The sequence below is a fragment of the Drosophila miranda genome, chromosome 2 (genome assembly GCF_003369915.1).
Source record: "Drosophila miranda strain MSH22 chromosome 2, D.miranda_PacBio2.1, whole genome shotgun sequence".
In the NCBI taxonomy this organism is placed as follows: Eukaryota; Metazoa; Arthropoda; class Insecta; order Diptera; family Drosophilidae; genus Drosophila; species Drosophila miranda.
The window spans coordinates 14,297,679-14,320,820 of record NC_046675.1 but is presented as its reverse complement, the minus strand read 5'-3'; the positions used below and the strand labels follow the sequence as shown (position 1 = coordinate 14,320,820).

At 45.1% G+C, this 23,142-nt stretch overlaps 2 protein-coding genes across 2 annotated transcripts in view; both read right to left on the bottom strand.

Moving 5' to 3' along the window:
• LOC108156183 (protein timeless homolog) overlaps window positions 1–16,261 on the bottom strand; it is a 68,611-nt gene extending 52,350 nt beyond the window's left edge. Inside the window, exons 1-7 of the mRNA XM_017287514.2 lie at window positions 16,055–16,261; window positions 15,663–15,986; window positions 12,473–12,730; window positions 12,099–12,418; window positions 10,035–10,220; window positions 6,210–6,333; window positions 5,179–5,342 (exon numbers count right to left, since the gene is read on the bottom strand). Coding sequence (XP_017143003.1) covers window positions 5,179–5,342; window positions 6,210–6,333; window positions 10,035–10,220; window positions 12,099–12,418; window positions 12,473–12,730; window positions 15,663–15,986; window positions 16,055–16,156 — 1,478 coding nt within the window. The 5' untranslated portion in view covers window positions 16,157–16,261. The remainder of the gene's footprint in view (window positions 1–5,178; window positions 5,343–6,209; window positions 6,334–10,034; window positions 10,221–12,098; window positions 12,419–12,472; window positions 12,731–15,662; window positions 15,987–16,054) is intronic.
• A 2,152-nt stretch (window positions 16,262–18,413) lies between these two features.
• Window positions 18,414–19,084, bottom strand: LOC108154508. The gene is made up of 2 exons (XM_017284808.2): window positions 18,982–19,084; window positions 18,414–18,915 (listed from the first exon to the last, which is right to left on the bottom strand). The coding sequence occupies exons 1-2, from the start codon at window positions 19,022–19,024 to the stop codon at window positions 18,572–18,574; spliced, it is 387 nt and encodes a 128-aa protein (XP_017140297.2). The 5' UTR covers window positions 19,025–19,084; the 3' UTR covers window positions 18,414–18,571.
• Window positions 19,085–23,142: the final 4,058 nt, after the last annotated feature.

Here is a 23,142-nt window from a genome sequence, read left to right as displayed (position 1 = left end):
AGGTTCATAAAAATGTTACATCGCGCTGCCAGCAAAAATGGTAAACTTCCAAAAAGGTCGCCGATGTCGCGTTCAAAATTTATGCAAATTCATTGCGAATTTTAAGGCCAGCAGCCACCAGCATCAGCATTTTGAAATGCGGTCAATGGGCCGCCGAGCTCAGCCGAGAACAGCACGGAAATGGACAGAACAGAGACCAACCTGGGATAATAGCCTGCGTACCAGCGCTCGGGGAACTGAATTTGTAATGAAACAGGTTGTCCAGGGTTCCAGGTAAACAGGAATCAATGGCATAGATACATAGACATTTAGCCAAATTAAAAACGCAAATAATTCAAGAGCTCTGAAGTTCTGAGATACCACAACACTGCTCAAAGCAAGAAAAGCCATGTTAGTGATAATTTCTTTTCATTTTTTTGTAATACTACCAAAGTTTTACTAATTAGTTAATTTTTAGTGCATCTTCTACTCAACTTGCGACCATACATCAGATGAAATTATTTATTGCATATTTTAAACAGTACTTATTACACAACATTAACACTCGTAATATTCAAAAAAATTCTTATTCGGTTAAGCTTATTTGGAAAGAAAATAATCTGGAAAATCTGCGATCAGCGAAATCGTTGAAAGTCTCTCAGCTTTTTAAAAGTAAAATAATACCATTTCATCGTTCCAGCCGATTGTTGGCTCTTTACACCCTATGCGATAGTGTTCTAGAGAAAATTACCCTGGTTGATGACCTTGGTGTTATATTAGACCCCAATCTTAAGTTTTTTGAACACATTTCTACCATGGCACAAAACGCCATGGGCGTTCTTGTGTTTTAAAAGAGGTGGTCAAAGGAAGTTAATGACCCCTATATAACGGAGACTCTCTATATCCCACTTTGTGCCGCAGGACTGTACAGAATCAGTTCAGAAAAATGTTTTATTCTTTGCTCGGGGCGGCCCCAATTGCGATGCAAGTACGAGTTGCCATCTTACCTTAAATATCCTAAGCCTTCCGGCCCTTGTTAATCGTAGAAAAAGTCTTGGTGTGATTTTTGAGAACAACTTGATCAAGGCTGACCAATATAGCCCTGGTTTGTAGAGCCGCATAAGCTTAACGATTCCTGTTAGATCCACTAGAAACTATAGTCCGTTGTCCCTTACTAAAATTATTGCCGACAATCAACGCTGCAATAAATTAGACAGCCTTAATAGAGCTAGAAATTCAATGGGACCATAAACCATCTGTTGAGCAAGGATGCTCCTTAACATTCAGCAGCCAATTCGAAGATATTTAGCCATTTGTACCGATCAAGAACTGTCAGCAATGGACCACAACTGACAGTCACTGCGGAGCGGTGGGGCAAGATGGTTTGAGGAGCAGGAAATTGATGATAAGAGGACTCAGTTTACTACAAGGAGAACGTGTGGTGCAGAGCGGATGGGTGACAGTGTGGCTCTCGGTGGGGGTGGGGGTGTGGGTGAGTGTGTGGTGCACATTTGATGATAACTCAAATGTGAAATGAATCAAGCACTGCCGTGTTGCAGTCGACGTTACCGCAAAGATGTCTGCGGTCGTCGCCTGCATCGGTGGCAGCATTAACAGCAGGCGAAGCGGAAAAACTGCTGGTAGGACGAACCGAAGGCGAAGCGGAAGCAGAGCTGCAAAGCTAGAGCTGCTGCTGGCGGCGGCGTTTGATGGCAGGTTGTGGGTATCTGACCACAACGCCAAGCAACCGCAGCAGGCAGAGAAGGCAGTCAGTGGGTGGTTGCATAACATATTGCATGCCACAAACCATTTTACAAGCAAACGCAAATCGATTGCCCATCTGCCGCCCTAGTGATGCGCAGGTGCAAATCGAGTCCGACCCAGGACTGCCCCTACCTGCACACCTCACACATCCACATCCAAGCTCTAGCTCAAGCACATGTGGCGGCTGGACAAAGATAAATCGTTAATAAATTATTTATAATTAATTTGTATGCGCGCGGTTTTGTAACTTCTTGTTGTTGGTCCCCGCCGCGTCCTGGGTCCTGCCTGATTTGATATTCGCGTTTACGTTGATTAAATGGACGACAGCAGCCACAGGGGCACGGGGGCACAGGGGCAGGGGCGAAGAAGAACTTGAAGTAGCCGTAGAAGGTTGAGCAGAATTAATTAGAACACTTGGGTGTTTTCGGAGCAGGATGGGGGCTTAGGTCAACGGTTGGGGCTTAGGGGTTGTCTTCGCGCCGACTTTGAGCGCATGTTGAATAAATGATAAAATGTAATTGCGCCCAGATTGCGACTGCCACTCCCACTTCGACATAGGGACAACAAGCGGGAGCAGACGCACATTTGTGGGTAGTTGTTATTGTTGTCGGCATAAGACGTTTATAATGAAAATATTATTAATTATGACAGCGGCAGCAACAGCAACAACAATGAGTGATGGGCCGCGATTGCAGCATGGCGTCCAACGAATAATCTGGCAAAGGGAAAGAGGTAGGTCGGGAAGACAGCACACAAGTGGAGTGGAGTGGAGTGGAGTGGAGTGGGGTGGGGTGGGCTCCGGGCCCCAACTCATAAATCATTCATCTTGACAACGAAAATCCTTAATCTGTCGAGTGCTCAAACACTGATTGCAGTTCAAAAGGCAGCCGCATTTACATGATTGCCCGTGTGACTGTTTAATTGAATGCTTTGCGAATCGCCGATAGATCAACTTCATATTTAATCGATTTAATTCTTTAGAGCAACTATTTTCTGCTCAAACCAAATTAATCATGCTCCAATTAACCGGCAGTTGCTGCAGCAGCCACATCAGCAACAGCATCCACAGCTGCATGTACGGATACATATCACAATTTGCATCCGCAATTGGAACAACTCTCCCGCCCTGCCCGGCCCCAGCCCCGGACCCGGACCCTTCCGCATCCTTCCGTGCCACACTCTGTCAATTTCATGTTTGCGCGCTAAATTAATTTAGTCAAAGCTTTGAAATTGCCAGCAACCGAACTAACAGACCCACTAACTCGGACCCGGACCCAACCCCCTCCCACTGCCTGATGGTATGCGTAGTTGACACTTGAACCCGGCGATGGCAACAGGCAGTCAACAATTTGTTCATTTGCTTGTGGCCCAGGCACAGTGAAAAATACTGAAGATATTTTGAATTACCAAATATATAATATAGCTCTAATGGATCTTCTAAAAGAACACATTTTCAGGGATGTTTGAGTTTGCCAGGAAAACTTGATCGCAATCAGTGATGTGTTTCTTATCCATCCATCAGAAAAAGATCATCAAAATAGTACTATACCTTTGCTTGACACATGATAAGAAAAAGCACAGTAAATCGAGAAGAAATATAACTTAAACAAAGGAAAACAAAAAAGGATAGTATTAAATAGAAATAATACTTTTACGACGGCGCGATAGGGAGGATTGGGCTTCTACAGAACTCATAAGCATGATACCTGATACCTGATCACTGACACGTATATCCTGTTGAACGAGCCTAGTATCTTCAAACCCATATTGAAACTAAATCTTATAATGTAAGCAAATAGATTTATCTATTCCTCGACAGCTGCCAAGCAATCCAAATTCTAGAATTTAAAGTACATTTTTGTCTGTATCCTTGGCATAGAATTATATAAACTCCGTTCCACAGCTTATGTAATTAAATCAGATTCCAAGTCAGGAATATCAATTTAATTAAAACCTGTTATAATTGCCAATCATTTCGCCAAAGGAATTTGTCCAATCGGTTCGTTGAATATTTTCGAATATTTTTGGGCACATTCGAAATTGTTTTACTTATATTGAATAAATTTGCAGCGGTTTGCACTGGCCCACTGTGGTAGAGCATTTCCCCAGCCAGGGAAATGTCTGTGACATAGAAATAAATTTTCAGCCATTTATTGCATGCAGGTATCACTCAGCTGCAACTACTGCTCTCGGAGCGGAGTCTGTTTGATGGACGAATTGTGCAGCCGTTTAGAAATATTTAAGTGAGCTTAACTCTTCATGTTCGGCACTAAAAAATTGTAATTATCTAAAAGGATTGCGCAGTGGTAAGCATAAAAAGGGCGTGTCCCGCTCGAGCCGGGCCTTCTTCGCTTCAATTTCAGCTGCAATCGAAAGTGCATGCACGCATGACAGTGGGTCAGAAAGAGAGGTCCTCTGTTGTGTGGCATCCAGGTCTTTATTATGATGCAAATGACAATTCGGATGGCCCTTGATGCGTATGCAATGGCTGGTGAGGTGTTTGCCGGTAGCAAAAGCAAATCCATCGAGTCAATGAACTCACCGGAAATCTAGGTGAGTGCTACAAGCTTAATGAGTTTAAAATACTCTCGGAGATCAGCAGGTTGCCGCTCCCACAAGTATATCATGAAAATCTGTAGCAATCGAGTGGAGCTGCACACAATTTTCAATGCTCTTCAGTGATTTATCAAGTAACCGCACTGTGGGGCAGCCCCCGTGCTGTATGTGCCCTGGTGAGAGAGCAGCTAACTCGGCAATTAGGATGCAGCAACGGTGCACGATTCGCCCCCAAAATGCAGTATGCCACATGCGCTTGCTCCCATCGACTCCCAGCAAATGGCATAATTCTTATGCTGGGGCACGCGTGCTGCACATGCTTGCAAAATCAATTAAACTTTTAGCCACTCCTCTCCGCGTTCCATCCAAATGCCAAAGCGCAACTAGTTCACTTATCGCTGCCTGCTTTTGGGGGAGTTCCACTTGCATATATAGTACGTATACATACAATATTTCCGTCTATATGTGGTATATCTATGGAGCAGACATCTGTGCAAATAGCCAAGCAAACAGACCACGACTTAAGACAAAGGCATGCCGTTAAGACAAACAATGCCTGATTGTCGGGACGAGTGCGGGCTGGGGCAAGCTATTGCCAGCCGCTGCATATTTCGATGGGGCAACTACTCTCAATACTCGTAGTAATCCCATTAGGCGACGTGTGTTTGGCTTGCTTATTTGCGAATACCATGAGGTCTCCGCCCATCTCCACTTACTGTCAGAAATGCAGCCTAGCCTGGCCAGGCTCCTGGCTCCAGGCTCCTGGCACTCGGCTCCCGGCTCCCGGCTACTGGCAGGAATGGGACTAAGGGCTGGGCCAGTAATTTCCGATCCCAATGTATGTGCATAGTTGAAATGGTTAGTCGCTCGGGTACTCACTTTGTGCTGTGCGCCTCGTTGTAGTTCATTAACAAATGCAGTATTGTCTCCCTGTACTCCAGGACATAGCATACGTTGTTCAGTAACATATCAAAGAGGGACCGCGCGTTGTCATCCTTTAGCTTCTGCAGGGCCAGCAAGCTCTGCAGCAATTCCCGGAATGTCTTTAATTAAAAAATTGGTAAGCATTAACTTGGCAGACGTTCAGAGGTTGATTGCCGAGGGCGTCGGGTCAGGAATTGGGTGATCTGTAACCTGAGCGGGTCCTGTGCGGGTCGTGTGTGTAGCATTGTAATGAGTCTCGACTCTGACTAATGAGAATAACCATATACACTCGTACACATATTCATTACCCTTTGCTCGAGGCCATCACAAACAACCTCCGGTGTGAGTGGGGCTGATGAATCTTTGAAGTGGATTAAATTTGCCTGAGATACGACTACAAGCATAGGCTGTGCTAGAATCTGTTAACAAACGTGGCTCATGAATTTCTCCTTGCTGCCAGAGAAAACTGAGAATCACATTCGATTTGTAATTATAATTTCAGAGGTCGATTTTTATCTCTGAACTCTAATTCAATGATTGAAAAGTACTCAAAGTAAACATTTAGTTGTTTTTAGCATGAATCAAATCATATTTGCTTTTCTCAAATTCATTCCATTTATTTGTAAGTTGTAAATAAACGCATTCTTCCGGGGCCATTATCGAAAATCCTACAGATATAAAAGGAATTCCTAACTAATAGCGGACAAAGCTCAGTGCTCGGTGCTCATTTGGAGTTTAGCCCATCGTTCCGGTGTTCTTTAAGGTACCTGCAGCTGGCTTAAGTACCGGCGTAATCCAAGGCAAACGACGAGCGGCAACAGCACCCAAAGTGCAGCCAAAAGTGCACTTACGCGTACAGTGGCAAAGCAAACAACAACAGAGCCGCCCGCACAGCTCGCATGCCAAGATGGCCGGCAGTCAGTGGAGGAGTATGGTATGTACTGCGGGCAGGACCAGGAATAGCAACAGAAGCAGCTGCGACTTACCAGAAGGGCTACATGCAGTCGCTTGGCCCAGAGACGCGCCTGTTTCTTGTCGCTCACAATCATGTCCATGTCATGTTGCATGCGCGTCAGGACCCAGTGGAAGCATTGCACGCTCAACGATTCGCTGCGAATGAAATGGAAAAGGCAACAAGGATTCGTTATATGTACACACGTATGTATATTTTCGCATATTTAAGTAGTACTGGAATGCTGTGTTAAAGTTGGCCAAAGTTGGATGCAAGGATGCAAGCGGCAAAGCAGGTAAGAGGCTTGCCCCTGCCGCTGCTTCCAACTCGCTCTGCGAAAAACTCATTACCAAAATTAATTTTTAAGTAGTGCTAGAAATGAGCGCCAGCCAGCCTAAGTTCAACTTGCTCCGATCCCCCGCCGGATATGGAGGGGACCAGTGGGCGGTGACAAGCCGCACGTTGTTGTTTAATGGGTAGCACCTGACACCCGTCCACCCATCCACCCACTCTCCCGCTTACACTGCTGCACAGTTCGCCTGCAACCCGGCCAAATTAGCAGAGAGACGTCTGCTGCGGCGACCATTAAAGTTTGCGAAACTGGCGCTGCCTGCGACAACGTCGAGAGCATTTGAAGAGGCATTAAAATCAAATTAATTACAGATGTGCGGAGGCAGAAGCAGCAGGAGCAGCAGAAGCAGCAGAAGGCGGAGCCCCACCAATAGGAAGGCAAATAAATAAATTATAAAATCAATAAAATTGCAATGAGCAACTACACGGAACTGTTCTCTGAATCGCTGCGGGTGGTGGAGGAACAGAAACATGCTGTGATTGATGCACGGAATTCTGTCTATAAAATATTCCAGCGAAAAAAGCAAACGAGGCTTTTCCGACTCACCATTTTGGTATACCAGAGTTCGTAACATAAAGAACGTACATATGTATAAGTTTCCAGTCTTTATCAATGTATATAGATTACTTAATTCTCACTTGAGGTTTGTTTTAAATTATTATATGGTACACAATTTCGATCGTAATCCGAAAACCGATCACTCAGATACCGTTTCGATTGATTTCTTTGTCAAAGCTTTGTATTCGCATAAACAAAATGACAAACTCAATTTCACTTTTTCTGGGCTGGTGGTGGCAGAAAGTTAGCCCATCTGAGAGAGGCCATACATTACAGCAATGCCATGCTTTATATAGTGCAAAATCAGTAGAAAATGGCAGACGATAAAGAAAGTTCAGGGCGGGCGGGAAGCGTCAAATTGCATTTGAGGAAATAAACAGAAAGTTTTATGGTTGCCAAGTATATAGATGTGTACGGGTATATACGGAAGGCTGAAAGAGAAGAGCCTGTTGGAGAGAGGACCAAGAAAGTGAGACGAAAAAGTATGATAAAAGGCAGAGGGACCGGCCAGGGCATAGTAATGGTAAAAATAAAGACAGGAGCTGCAGAAGGAGCAGCAACAGAAGCAACCAACCGAGCAGCAACTTAGAATAGTGCGAGGGAGTCTCCTTCTGGGAGAATGGGGCTGGGGCTGGTCTCCAAAAACTTTGCGCCAACGGAATGACAACATTTTTGCAAAGCTTCATTGTTGTCATTCAGAAACTAATTTGAAAGTAACCAAAACAATTTTAAAGAAATTTCCCACCACACAGCGGACAGCGGACGACGAGCTGAGAGGAATACGAAGCGATGCCGGCAAGGAGCAGCTTCAGCCGGAGCCGGATGACAGCATAAAGAACGCAAAATTTTATTAACAGCATGCTGGACAAGAATGAGGACAACAACAGCAGCAACAGCAACAGCAATGGCAATGGCAATGGCAGTGGCCCTGGTAGTGGCAGCAAGGGATGTCTCTCTAACACAATTGAGGGTGCAGGGGTAAGTCTCCGATTCGGTTGGTTCCTTTGGCCAAGCAATATTCGACTGTTCCCCAGTCCGGAGGCTTACCAGTCTCCCATGCAGTTGTAAAGTGGCCAAGTGCCGTAGGTCAACGATTGGCGTCCTGGCTTTGATTTGTGCATGTGCTTGTTGTCCGTTCTCCAAAAGTAATGCAATAAAACTCAAGTGACGAAGCCCTGATGGCGTACAGTACTCTGGGTCCAGCACCCAGGACCCCGAACAATGACATACAAATTGTGCGGTCAGCACAGCGAAAAGGGGCAGGGGGCTGTGGCAACGTATCACTTTTTGTATTGACACGCTGCTTGACCATTTTCCGGAAAACTGTTGGGGGAGCAAAGTGCGAATGGCAATGGAAATTGTCGTGGCACAAAAGTTTATTTGCAGCGCACTTTTCCCTTTTGTCATAAAAAGAAAGAAGGCGGAAGAGCAAAGCGAAGACTCCAGGACTCCCATTTAAGAGGAAAATTCTGATTTTCTCCCGTCAACGTCTCAAATGATGGATGGCTTTTATGGCAGATTCACAGCTTTTGAAGCTTATTCCAAAGAGAAAACCAATTTTATATTTTCCTGTAATACGATTTAGAAAACTTTAAAAACTTTAAAACTTTTAAAGAAAACATTAAATAAAACCAAAAAAGAATAGAAATGAACAAAAAATTAAACAAAAGGAACGATGTCAGCCGCGGCAAAGGCCGTGGCTCTATTTTTATACCCGGTACAGAGTCAGTATATGTGTACATATGAGATCTTATTAACGTAATTTATACAATAGATTTTATAAGTCGTTTGATATCGCAAAAACGACGCATTGATTTTTTGAAAAAAAAAATTGTATTAAACCGGTCGACTCGTTTGAGAGATTTTTATATCATTTATTAGATTTTATCTGTTTCCATTTTTCTGTAGATTTTGTATTTACATCTGTCCCTTTTTTTCTCAGCCGTTTTATATGGCTCCGTCAGCCAGAGGGCGCACACTGCACGAAGTAGAGTGTGTGTGAAAGAGAGAGAGAATGAGTAAGGACGTGGAGAACGTTGCGTAGCCACTGCAATTTCGTTTGTTCCTTCTAGCTAAAGTAATAATCCTAAATGATCTGATTCAAAAGTCTGGAATATATTGTAATTTTCTATAATTCTGCATTTTGGGGTTTTTCCTATCATCAACATTGTGTTGATGCGGCTCAACAAATCACGGCTATCTACGTCACCCTTGATTAAGTTTTGCATTAAAGTCACACCAAGCATTTTTCTACGATTAACTAAGGATAGAAGGTTTCTTAAGAGCAATCTATTAGGGTAAGAGAGCAATCTCACACTTGCATCCAAGTTGAGTACCAGTAAAAAGTTTTTCTCAGTCGAAATGACCAAGAAAAGTCACAATCCTTAAATGAAGTAAACGCAAAGAAAGTTTTAGTGTTACCATAAAACATAAACCAAGAAATATTCAAACCACTTTGACTTTTTCCCACTGGATTACGGGATCTTAAAGATACCCCTCTGATTTCAGCAATTTGGCTTTAGCTGACTGCGATTTTCAATTTCGGATCCAAACTGATTTGATGAAAAATGTTCAGAGGGCGAGTGCCCAAAGAAATAAGTTTTGCAGAAATTGTTTCATTTGAAGTGGGCTGCAAAGTAATTTGATTGAAAGCAGACAAGAGCTTCTGGGCCAAGATTTGCATAACTGCTGACTTGGCTCCGAGTGGCAGTCGAAGTCGAGGTCAGCGTTTCACAGAAGCCACTGAAGCCACTGGGCGCAAAGCTCATTCATCAGCACCATCACCATGAGCAAATCACTTGGCAAGCACCACTTGAAACTTATAGGCAACAGGCAATTAATTTGAGCACTTTAGACAAGCGCAGCGCGTATCTCGGGAGGCCAGAAGCCAAAAGCCAAGGCCTGGCCTGCATTGACATTGGCAAATGTAAGTCACAGCCACACACTCACCTGACTAACTGCAATTGTAGACCACTCAAACGATTGAACTCCATGAAAAATCGAATGGCCCACAATAGATAGGAGTCATCGTGACTCGACGAGCCGGCATTGCGTTCCAGCACACGACGCACCTGCCTCACCAGTGTGTTGTAAGCGGACCGGAGCACCTCGGTGCAGTACTCGCGCAGGCACAGTCTGAAAATAAAAAAAAGGCACAAAAACTGAATGAAAATACGAAAGTTAGCTGGGATGGGGTGCGAGATGCAATGAAAAATGGTTATACCACAATAATATTGATTGAAAGCGAGCGTCCTCTATCAGGTTACGAGTATATAACAAATGCGAACGCTGCAGCGGCATTTGGTAACGTTGATGCAATAAATTTCGCCGGGCCAATTTATCTGCGCAAAGCTGGCTAAAAGATGCAACCAACCAGGGCACCCAGGCACCCAAGCACCCAGGCACCCACACACCCATCCATTCGTGCAGAGAGCAATCTCTGCCAGCCGACCGACCGCAGGCAGAACACAAATCCAACGCATCGATGCCGACGCGGATTAATTTATGCCAACGGCAACGAAAGGAGGCGAAAGGAACAAACAAAAAATGGCAACCTCTTGCCGGGGCTTATTGCAACATGCACTTGTGGTGGGCTAACAAATTGTTGTACACTGCCTGGGCCACGGGGATCTAACACGCGACATTGATGAACTTTGGCCGCATACGTGCCCGAACGACTACTCCCAGTTGGGGAGTCGTCGTTGCTCTTTACCCGCCTTTGGATGGGACATTTGGAGATGTCTAATCACAGCTCCCGGCGACGGCTCGGGCACATTTGTTCTGCTCTATCAATTTATGGGCGCCTAAAGATTTGGTCCACCAGCATCTTGGCCATAAACCAGGCCGAGTCAAGCCGGCCAACAAGCAAAAGTCAGTGGGGTCTACTAACAAGCAAAACTGCTGCCAGAGGCCGGCAGGAAAATCGCAGCAGCAAATGGGAAAAACCTTTTGAGGATTTTACTTGAAAATTGCATGGCTCGCTGGGCAGAGAGATCCCAAAGACGATGCCGATGGCGATGCAGAAAGCCGATGCCTTGCCAATGGCGCCGCCAAGTTGCCGTTCCTGCTGCTGCAGTTTTATCTTTGCAAAGGTTTTTATGCTTGCCACAAATTGAGAAAAACATGTACACGCCTCAGACGAAGCTCGAATGCTCTTGGACATTCGATAAGAGGTTGATTATTCTCGAATCTAGTCTGATATTAAATACAGTTGAAATTTTAGTTATAAAAGTCGGATTTAACTAATAAAAAAATATACACACACTCGTAAAAAATCAGTCATGCACCAGACATGTCCACATTTGCCTTTTAATTCTTACGATTTCCATAGGCATTCCTTCGTAGCAAGGGTATACACGGAACAGAGAACGAAAAATACAAAACTTGGGACTGCGGCAAATGCATTTACTGTAACATTTGAAGCTGAACCGGAAAGTCAGCATCCTGGGCAGCGTCGGTGGGATATCCTTTAAGTAGTTTGTTGGTTAGCGGAGGAGCATAAAATAGCTGCACCAGGTGGCCATTAGGGGGAGCGGCGACAGAGGCGCCACCGCCTTGTAAACGGCCAAGATATTGTTTAGCCCGGGCCAGTCGCCCAGAACCAGAATCCCAGCTCAGCGGGGGACCCCAGCAGCCAATATCGTTTGTGCGATTCCATAAAATAACGTAAGTAACAGGCAGGGAATGGGGCGGCCGCCGACTGCCGACTGCGGCCAAAGGAAATGGCTTCATTTATTATTGAATATTATTTTATACGCTTGCTCACTCGCTCCGGCTCCGGCTCCACTCACTCGCTGGGCTCATTCTGCCAGCGTAAAATCGAAAATCAATGGCCGGGATAAGGATGGAATGGAATGGTATGGGATGGAGATGTGGATGTGGCCTGGCAGTCGGGCTATAACAATTCCGATGCTAATGGCCGCTACAGCCACACAATAGACACAGGCCAAAGTGCAGGAAGTGGGCGCAGACAAATGGATATGGCAGCCAGAGTGCCGCAGAGATATGCCTTACCTAACTGTAAATGCGCTCCTTCGGGTCACCTGCGCCTCCTCCTTGATGTGGCGATGCGAGCGCTTCTGCTGCTGCTTTTCGCGATCGAAGTCTATCGATGAGACGCGCTCCAGGGCCTGGTGGCAAATCACGTCGCGATCGGACACGGACTTCATGTTGCGGATGACGTAGGTGCCGCCAAAGCGCGAGTGTCTTCCCGTTGGAGGACGGGCCTGTCGCCGAGCCCGCTCGCGCCGTCGAGCGGCCAGCAGCTCCTGCTGATCCCGCTGCTTCTCGCCCAGACTGCGCTGCAGTGAAGCGTCGGCCAGGGATTCGGCGCTCTGCAAGAGAATCGAATGTTAATCGAATGATAAGACTTTAAGGCCAATACCAACCTGTTCCCTGTAGAGCAAGCAGACGATCTCGAGGCCGTGCAGGTGGAACTGCTCCTCATCCGGGGAGGAGATGACGAACAGCACCAGATCTAGCATTCCCGTTTGGTGCAGCGCCCAAATGACCTGGTCGTGCAGGCTGGCGTCATTGTCCGCCCGACACTCGGCCTCCGGATTGGCCGGCACCTGCAGCACATTGCGCACCAGCACCAGGATACGTTCAATCAGCAAGTTCTGCTCCTCGCTGCGTATGGCAAATCCCTGGAATTCAGTCGAAACGGAAGGCATTAGAAGTCGATGTAATAAAATGTTGCACTAAGTCTTAGTGTAAAAATCTAAGCACCAAATCCCGCGAGTCAAGTTAAAATAATCAAATGAAATTAAATTAAATTAAATTGCAAATTTATGTAGCTCGACTGTGAAACGGAAGCCCCGACTCAAGGCAGGATAGCCCGGCCGGCGGGCCCGACCAAGCGATGGGACCACAACAAAGTCAAGTTGAAATCAATTTGAGCTGGGTGTGGGCGATAAGGGACTGCCACGGTGGGTATGGGAATGGAAATGGGAATGGGAATAGGAATGGGTAGGGTGATGCGGATGTGGGTGGAGGAGGTGGAGGAGGAGAACCAGGCCATTACAGTTGCTGCTGTGAGCTTAAAAATAAATACAACTAATGCGGCTTTTGTGCCTACAAGCCAGCTGCGACTCCTACCCGGATACGGACACGAACACGGACACGGACACAGACACTCAACCCGGGCAAGGAAGGGAAGCAGCAAGCAGAGAGAGGCCCGAGACCCCGAGCCCCATCTCAAAGCCAAAGTTAATAATGACTTCCGTTTTTGGTTTCCCTACGCAACAGCAACAGCAACAGCAACAACAACGGAGCGTAGCGGAGGTGGCTCATTCAAAACTGAAAGCTCGAAAGTCCTCCTCCTCCTTCACCACCGCCTTCTCTGGCCGGTCCACTTGGCTGCTCGCCGCGCATACATCAAAGCGTGTAAGTCGGCGCGACGCAAATAAAGAAGTAAAGCATAAAAAGTCAGCCAGCAACAACATCCATGGGGATAAGGAGGCGGGGAGGGGCGGTGTCAGCCGCACAGCCAGAGGCAGCAGCGGAAAAATCCTCGCACACATTCATTATCAACGACAACAAATAGACAGCATCCATATAGAAATCCGCCTGTATTTAACCTAACAAAAAAACAGAAAGCGAAAAACAGCAGAAATAAAAGGGAAAGAGGGAAATGCTCCCTAAAAAATGAAAATGCAGAGAAATCCTCGGGCTGGCAATGGCGATGGGAGCGCTGGAAACAAAGTCCCATGAAAATCCTTTGGAATTGCTCCCCGGAGTGTTATGAATGTCGATTCAATCGGCTTTAAATGAATTTATTTGTGTCGTTATGCTAGACCGGGGTTTCGCTCCTCAGCGTTTTTCCATCTTTGAGGCTCAAGTTTTTATTGTTTCGGTTGCTAAGATACAGATACAGCAAGATAACTCCTCACCCTACTGCATTCTCATTCGTTGGGTAGAAACTAGTTTGAAACAACTTTATATTCAAAGCTAATTTTCAATATCAACTTTATGGCAATCAACCCTAAGCTCCTCCACCAATTGCCCACAAAAATCCAGAGATTATCTTTATATTATGAATTTTTGAGGAGCCTGCCTCAAGCGGACTGTAGGCCTCCGCGACCATCATTTAGTACTTCGGTGGCTGTGACCAAATTCTGTACTACCAAGATCGCTATACTACAAGTTTACGAGTACATATTCTGTTGTTATTTTTATTCAAGGTTAACGAAGAACAATTCGTAATTGTATATATATCAAAACAGGAATGTTTAATGGAAGTTTTAATAAAGTATTGAGTAAGATTTGACTACTAAGCCATGCCAAGCTTGGATACCATAGTCCCACTTTAAGCACAGGCCACAAAACTCCCACATCTTGTGCAATTGTACAATCTTCACAATCCTCGAAGCTCCTACATCTACTAGATTAATCAGCAAGGGTATGTAAAGTTTCGGACTACGAACCTTCCTTGTGGTTCGCTTTTTGCATGTTTTTTTCATGTACAAACTAACAAATGAAAGCATTTGTGCGGTAGAGACACACCCACACAGATTGGCCATCATTGTTGTGGTGCTTTTGCTTTTCTTTTGTGGTTTCGACTAGACGTAGACCCACGAATCGAATTGGATTCGGTTTTACACATTTTTTTGCAACGCTGATGCCTGGGCCTATGATGGAATGGTGTTTTGTTGGGCAGCTGTGGAGTGTTTGATTCGAAGGTGCCTTAGCACCACCCCCAACGCCCCCACGCACACTTGTCGTGGGTGTTTATTTAATATACTTGTTGCGAATTTTTTTGCGATTTTGGGTTGAAGGAAAATTGAAATGAAAGGAACTTGCTGATGATTTGATTTGGGGGATATTTTCAAATTAAACTTCATCTTTGGATGTGCTGGGGCCACAGAGTGAGATGTCTTTAAGAATTCAACTTTGTTTTCAATGAAGGATAGCTGAAACCGAGCAGATAGATATGAAGTTCAAACTAGTTATGGACCCCACAAAAGAGACAGACGAGCACAATTAAAAAGCCAGAGCGGACCAAAACAAAACTAAAACGGGTATAAGGGAAAAGCATTTTCCCCCCAAACTTGACTGCTAGCAGCTGCAAGAGCCATTAAAAGTTTTGCGTGCCCGCTTGGCCATTAATGTAAAGATTATAGAGATTACAGAAATAGTTTCGCAAATGCCCAAACGATAATTGCGCGGCTTTGCCACAGGAGCCCATTTACACAGACTAATTAACGAAATCTCGGCACGGAGGAAATTGGACATCTATTCACAAACTTGTTTAGCATCGTATGTACGTCTGGAGTAAATCTGGTAGAACGTTAATCAAGAATTTTGAATTCAAAAACCGCGTAATGCCTTTTAAATGTCGCAAGCTTCGTCTTGAACGCCACTTGCTGTGGCAAACAGAAACACCATGAGGAAGGGAGTCTTGGCCGCCTGGGGTAGATTTTGCAGCCTCGAAATGTACTCGGTGTCGTGCAGTACTTTCTGCCTTGATGAGACCACCGTGCACATGCATATCAAGGATTGCTGTCGTTGCTACCGCTATCTTCCCTTCTATTAATTGCTGTTCAATTGGCTTTACTGTATGACAATTGTAATACTCACTATTTCCAGGGCCTGCTTAAGCTTATCAAACAGAGCCGTCCAGATTTTGTCCTTGGCAAAGGCTGCCTTGTAGCCCTGCAGGATATCGATCAGCTCCATGAACACCTTGCGTCCGTGATTGTCGCTGGGGGGTCCCTCACGATACAGCAGCAGCGTGGGGTTGGTCAGAATGACCAGCAGGCGGATCAACAGGTCCGACAGCTCCTCGTGGTGAACGTAGTCGGGCAGCATGTAGACCAAATCCGTTTGCAGCACCTTCGAGCGTCCCAGGTGGCGGCGGTACTCATGGTTGTCCAGATCGCGTCTCAGGATCCAAATCAAATGCTAAGACGGTTCAATGAAAACAAAATATATACAATCTGATCTTCAGCAGCCCTGTTGTTTATTGTTACCTTCAGGCCCTCTGCTGCATCTGGTTCGGCCTGGTAGCGTTGTCCATCGCTGTAGCCAAGCGCCGCGCATGTGGCGTCAATGTCCGCCAGCAACACAGACATTACAAAAACCGAAAAACACAAACGTTAAAACAATTTATTAACGAAATATAGTCCAACAGAAATCAATTTGCAAAAAAGCGCGCGAATATACAGCTGCTCGTACCAGTGTGACCGCGGATTGATCGTTAAAATATACCGTCCTCAGAAATATAACAAAATATACCGTATATATACTGATGAACTCAAGTTCTACTATACATATTCATCGTTTTTGATATTCCGTCGAATATTCTTAGCTATATAGAGCATTTATCCATGCCCACATAGTTTTATACGATTAATGAACCTATTTTCTAATTGACTGGCATATTTTAAATACTTGCATACATTGTGTTTTGACTAAAACACGGTTTACAAGTTAATGTTGCCAGCAACACTGCGTATGGAATCGTACTGATCTGCAAAAACGACAGATGGAGCTACCACACTCATACGCACTCTATTGCCTTGATCTGGAACTAAGAGCTTCCCGCTGATCCGGCGACTCTTGAAATCTTAGATATCAAGAATAACTTAAAGAACAGAAAAACTTTGCATTTTACACAATCATATCAATGGCCAAGTAGAAATGGAGAGACAGCTATAGCTTGGCTGGTAGTCACACACTTCATTCTGGCCGTATTATTGAACCGATCGCTCACTGAAACAAGTATATTTCAAATTGTTGGAGTCGAAAAACCTTTAGATGGTCCTTGATTCGATCTCTTGCGTGTGAGAACTTGGATGTCGTAGTAAAGTAAAATTTGTATTAGGTCTTTAATTCAAATTTTAAAGATACGAAAAAGCCGAAAACTCAGAATCATATATAATGACCATATCTACCAGATTGTCGAATTGTCTGGATCAGATCAGATTAATATTATAGTCTGAAGGAGCAAAGCATTCCCTTTTGGCGCAGTGAGCCCTACTGACTTAGTATCCAGTATGAATATACAGTCGCTGCCCTAGCTTCTCCTCATATCGTTTGTGCTCGCTTTCTTAAGTCTAGGAATGAATTGTCAGGTGTCAAAATGGAGGCATCTACATAGATGGGGGATTTCCGCCTACAAGATCATTCCGGGCACCTCCAATACCACCTCCATGGATGTGTACAATGTTATATCACATTTATGAAATGATTATGCCGACTTTGTACTGCCTCTGCTCCTTCTTTAAAGATTGTTCTGTTTGAGCTACGCATCAAAACGGAGACAGACAGACTACATAAATGTGTACGTACTCGTATGCGTGTTAAATAACGTTTGCTCTCCCATTCTTGCTCCTCAAAGCAAGCAATCCTGATGGAAAATGTTGATATAACCGAACGAGTAATGGCCAATGCATTGAACACTTGTATGCCTTAGATACACTCACTCGATTCCATTTAAAATCGATTTAAATCGAAATTATTTGCTTGCATAAGTCACTAGACAGCATCCCTAAAGAAACAAAATGCAGAGTCCCAATGGTGTGTTGGTATTGTCACCTTGTGGCAAATTTAAATCCGTTCACCATTTTCATCTGTCAGTGGAGCAGGAAATTGCTGAAGCCCGTCCATGTGAATTATGCAAATAGCCTGGTCAAGATGCACTGCATCTGCATCCGCACTAATCATCCAGACACATTAAAAACCAAAGAAAGGAGGAGGGGCGAAATTAAAAGCAAACATCGAGGCCGCCCCAGTTATTTACTTACGATATGAGCAAATACGATGGGCAAACTTTTGCCACCAGTTCCGGGCCCGGAAGATGAGCGGCAGGGAGCAGGGAGTAGAGAGCAGGACTTTGCCACCTGCTCAACTCTCTGTCAAGGACCTCGCCTGGCAGCACTAAACTTGCTCCCTTGCCGCCCATGCCCAAGCCCAAGCCCATGCCCACGTCCTAGTCAAGTCCCTCAACTGAAGAAGTTGAATTTAATTAACTAAGTAAATGCCCAGACACGAGCCCGGGCTGCATATTTATCAACGTTCTCGGCTCCGACTTATGCTCAGCCCGATGACGATGATGATGATGCTAATGCGGATGATGAACAACTACTCCTAACTACAACAACATGCTGACCAAATAAGCAAAGCATGTCAAAAGTGCCCAAGAAGCCCAAACGTCGCCAGCTCCTGGCTCCCGGGGGCAACAAGAGGGAGAGCCACTGACTACGACTGAAGGAAGCACACTATGCAAACCTGATTATAATGTGTCAAATACATTATGTGCTGTCAGACTTTTAGGCACAAAAAGAGTCCTCCGTCCGCTTTGGGGTCACTGAATGAATATCACAACTTTTGAGGAAACTTTACCCAGACAAAGTTAATTATAATTTTGTGCCTCAGTTAAGATGTACGTGGGCCCAGGGCCAGGGCCCAATTAAACTCATAGCCACAGTGCACACAATCGATTGGTCTATCTGTTGGAAAAACGGTTGAATCGGCGGTCCAATGGTCTAATGGACTGGATCGGGATCGGTATAGTTTCGTTGATTCTTCACAAAAATTCCATTGAGTACAAAATCCCAGGGATACTCTGCGCGATGCTCCCAGTTCTCGGGAATCGCTGGATGCTTCTGATACACCCAGAAGCAACAGTAGTTATCCACCATTTCCCCATTAAATGTAGCATTCTCTTGATCGATTGACAAAGTGTTTCGAGTCCGTCCTTCAGTTCTCTGCATCCTTATAGGTCCCGGCAAGTATTGACGTACAGTCGTTATTTCCTCTGCTATCTCAAAGCCACTGTAGCCCCCCGTCGAGCCAGGGATTTGTACCAACTGCCAGAGGAGCAGTGGAACTGTAGAATGTAGTTTGGTTTTCAGAGAGAGATTATCAGAGGAGGGCAAATATCATCTTTACTCACCCACGAATATCAGCTTTCGATCCATAGTGACAGACTGCCACATATTGAACTAGGGGTTTGAATACGGCAACCAAATAAGCGTGACATTAAGATTAGTTCCTTTGACCCAATCCATTAACAATTATACAAATTTGCATTCGTAAACCTAACAAAAAAGATTCTTTAATACCATGCATAATAGGCGAATGTCCATCTGCCTGTGCGCCGCTTTAGTTGGCACGAATCGGCTATACAAAATTATCTCAAGAACATGTGGTATGACTTATTCAAATTAAGGTTTACTAAAATGCAAAGCTGTGATGGAGCAGCAGTTCCACGATCGGAGGTGCCATCTGCTGCTGCTCGTTAGTGGCTCCAATTTAGCCCTTACTAAGCCATTGTAAGTGCTCGGCCGGGCTCAGCAAACATACAAAGTCCGACCAGTCTCCCCAGTATGGGACAACAGAACACAGATGCCTAACTGGAGCCGAAAGGCAACTAAAAGTGCAGCGAAATAACAGCATCTGACAGATGTCAGCTGCCATGTTGACTTTGCAGCTTGTGGCCGCCATTTTGCCAACATTTGGGCCACGAACCCGGACCAGGACCGGCCCGGCCCGGACGGTCCCTTCCTGCCAGGTGGCGTCCTCGCCGAATTCAATTGTTTGCAGAGCCTTCATCTTGCATTCTGATTGCGTGGCTTAATTGCATAGCAGCCGCGAACTGGGCCAGATTTGGTTTTGTGTTTACCCAAAGGTGTGCAGCGCGAAAGTGAAAGCTGAGTGCACTTCTATGGAGCCATAGCCAGCATAAAACGGAATTAGTGGCAGGCCAGGGCTGCCCCAGCCCCAGCCCCAAACGTGGCCCGCACTCTTAGTGTGGCTTCCCTTTCAAGCCAAGAACAGGACAAACCGGCAAAAGAAACCAGAACAAAGCGGGGAAAACAATTTGAAAACAAATAAGACTCACACCTGAGACCTCTCCCAGAGACCGCTCCCCGGGCTGTGGCCCGCAATGGTTCTGGTCAGCTGGTTTGGGTCTCACAGCGGTTGGCGTTGCCCCGTTGCCCCGTTGCCCCGTTGCCCCAAGCGAAAATGAATTGTTGTAAATCAATTTGTACCAGCCCCCAACAACAACAATACACCAATTACATGGGCATTTTTCAATCTGAATGGTGGAAAAAAGGCGAGCACTTCTCAGACTACACAACTCTCTGATGGCCTACGATTTGTTCCACAAAAATATAGAAACAAAAAAATATGTAATTGGGAATACAAAAGAAAAAGAAGAAATATCTTTTATAATGGTTTAGCATTGTTTTTTGGGTAGTTAAAAAAGCACAATCTGATGTTGCTAGCAATTCGTTGTTGGACTAAACTGAAATCAAATAAATCACATATACTGCAAGATTCGATTGAATAAATATCATACTAATTGTGTTCATCGATCAATCAATTAACTATATTTAGTAAATATTTTTCCCTAATTCGCCCAAAGGTTTTTTAATCACATTCAGACAATGTCATACACTCAAACTCAGAGTTAAATTAGAGCCTCCATGACTACAAGCATGATAGATTGTTGTGAATAAATAAATAAGAGTCTACCCCTATGCACACAGCAAATGTTTCATCTTCATAAACTTTTGGAATTGGCCAAGGGGCTAGTGGCTGCCAATAAATAAGTGGCCCCAATAAATAATCCCTGGCCTTTTCCGCATTTGTTTCGGGTTTGAATTGCTCAGTAATCCCCGGATAGAACAGGCATATAACTCCTAATTTTCTCTTGACAACCAATATACCTTTCCGGCAAGTGCAGGGCAATAGTCATCGTTGCAGCCACCACCAAGGAGTGTCGCAAGATGAAAGCGAAAGCCCCGCCAGGACAACCTTCCCTGCGACCATACAGCCATCTCGTCTAGCAATGCCCCATTCCGGTTGGAAACAAATCAAAGGGAAATTGTAAACGACAAGTTAATCTCACTTGAAGTATAACCGGAAGCCATTTTATGACCCAATGGACAATGGGGGGAGATCCCCCAGCATACATGTACTTTCACAGATGCCACGCATTGGGGGTCCAAAAGGAAAAAGATGTTGGGCTGCATCTTTCGACCCGGAACGGGGCACATTTGCACAAAGTAGAACTTAAATAAAACATTTTATTCTGCACATTTTGCTGGCTACTGCAAAATGAATTAAAGTTCAATAAAATGCGGAAAAAGCAACAGCGCACAAAAAAGCAAAGCGAAAAAGGAAAAGTTTTCTTTTCCTTGGTTGCGGCCTGTAAGCGTCTTTATCTGCGTTCGGCCTTTGTTTCTTGGGATTTCCTTTTGTTGTTGGCAAAGTTGTTGCTGTTGCTGTTGCTGGGGCAGCGTTTTCCATGATGTTTGCACATTCGCTCCTTGTTGCCCCTGCCACTGCCCCTGGCCCTGCCACTGCCGACAGATTTTGAGTTACAAAGCCAAAATCTCAGCAATCTGAAGCCGGAGCCAGAGAAACAGCAACGAAAAACTGAAATACCTTTTGCATGCTTCATTGGCGTTGCCTTTCTGCTGAGTGAACATCAAATGGGATTTGTCTGCCGGGGCCACCGCCGGACATATGTGTGTGTGCTGCTCTTTGTGCGGCTGTGTGGGTTCATTCGTGTTGCGTAACAGTTCAATGGTGTGTTAAGCACACCCCACACCCAACCCCCCAGCGCCCCCGATGGATGGGATGCGATAGGATGGATGCGATGGATGCTGCCTGTTTATGTGCCAACAGACATCGAATAACCTGGACCATAAAAATAACCCAACGCCTGGTCGAGGTGTCGGCTTAGTCCTGTTGCCTGTGTGAAAATGTGCGAACTCTCCGACCCGACAGTGCTGCAGTTGAAGGCTGCACTTAGGCAAATTAAACCCATCAATGAGATGATTGTTAACCACAGCCACAAAACCAGCTTAAAAATCAAACATTTGGCTCGTGTCCCCTATCAAACAGGGACCAACAAAGGCGCCTTTGAGACGCGACTCCGAACACCAGCCACAGGAAACAAACACAAAGAAGCCCAAGATCCCGCACTGATTACACCAAACAGAAACACATCTCAAAGCAAATCGAAGGGGAAAAAAACTAATGGATACCAAATACAAACTGATCCCACATGTAACATACATTTGATGTGTACAAAGTAGGTCATCCTCTAAATGTATTTACTCTTTTCATAATTATAAAACAAACCGGGAATTTCCAAAAATATATACAACTTTTGTGGAACATGGTAGATTTTAATCATTACTTTCAGAAAAAAACACGAGCGAAATGTTGCACATGTTTTTTGCCCATTAACATGAGGAGAAAACAAATGTGTGCTATTTATTTATATATATGTATGCACCCTACAACTCCCATTGAAAGCTACAGCTAAACCATAAAAAATATCGGATTGTCTTAGATCTGGCACTTCTTAAATCTTCAACTGAAAAATCGGGTAATAAAATTCTCCTATTTGGCTTGAATGATATGGGCTGGGATGTGGGAAAGTGTGTATGTTTTAATCGCCTTTTGCCCATCCCTGACTTACCCCAAGAAAAACCCCTCCCCCAGTGCGCGTGTGTGGTGTGTCTCTGTGTACACTTCGTTTTTCCCTGCCATTTATTTGTTTTTTATGTTTTTTGAGCGTCTGCCTCACGCATAACTCAAAGTGCTTGAGCTTGAGTTGAGCCTTCGATGCCGTGCAGATAATGATGCTAAAAGTGTCGCTCTGGATGGAAGGAAGGATGGGAGCTCTGGCTGGGGGAGGGGAAGTGGCAGGGATATGGGGGCGGTTACAGATTCCAGGTAAACCAATGCCTCACATATGAGTGAGGCAGAAATAACATATCGAAAAATGAATTTCATTGAGTGCGGCAGGAAGGGGAAGGAACTCCGAGCCAGTGGGAGGTGCTGCAAAGAGGAGGGGGCCTGGGGAAAGTGAGAGTCAGCGGAATCTGCTTCAATAGCTTTGTTCGGGAATCAAGCGAGTTCTGGGAGGGGTAGTGGTAGAGCTAGAGCCCTGCCAAAGTCATAAAATCGCGAGGGAAGCAACAAAACATAAACAAGAACAGCGTCGGGATGGAGCAGTGGGAGCTTTGAGGATGCCAGGATACAAGGAGACGAGGAGACAAGGAAGATGCCAGCGGCAGCTATAATGATGTAA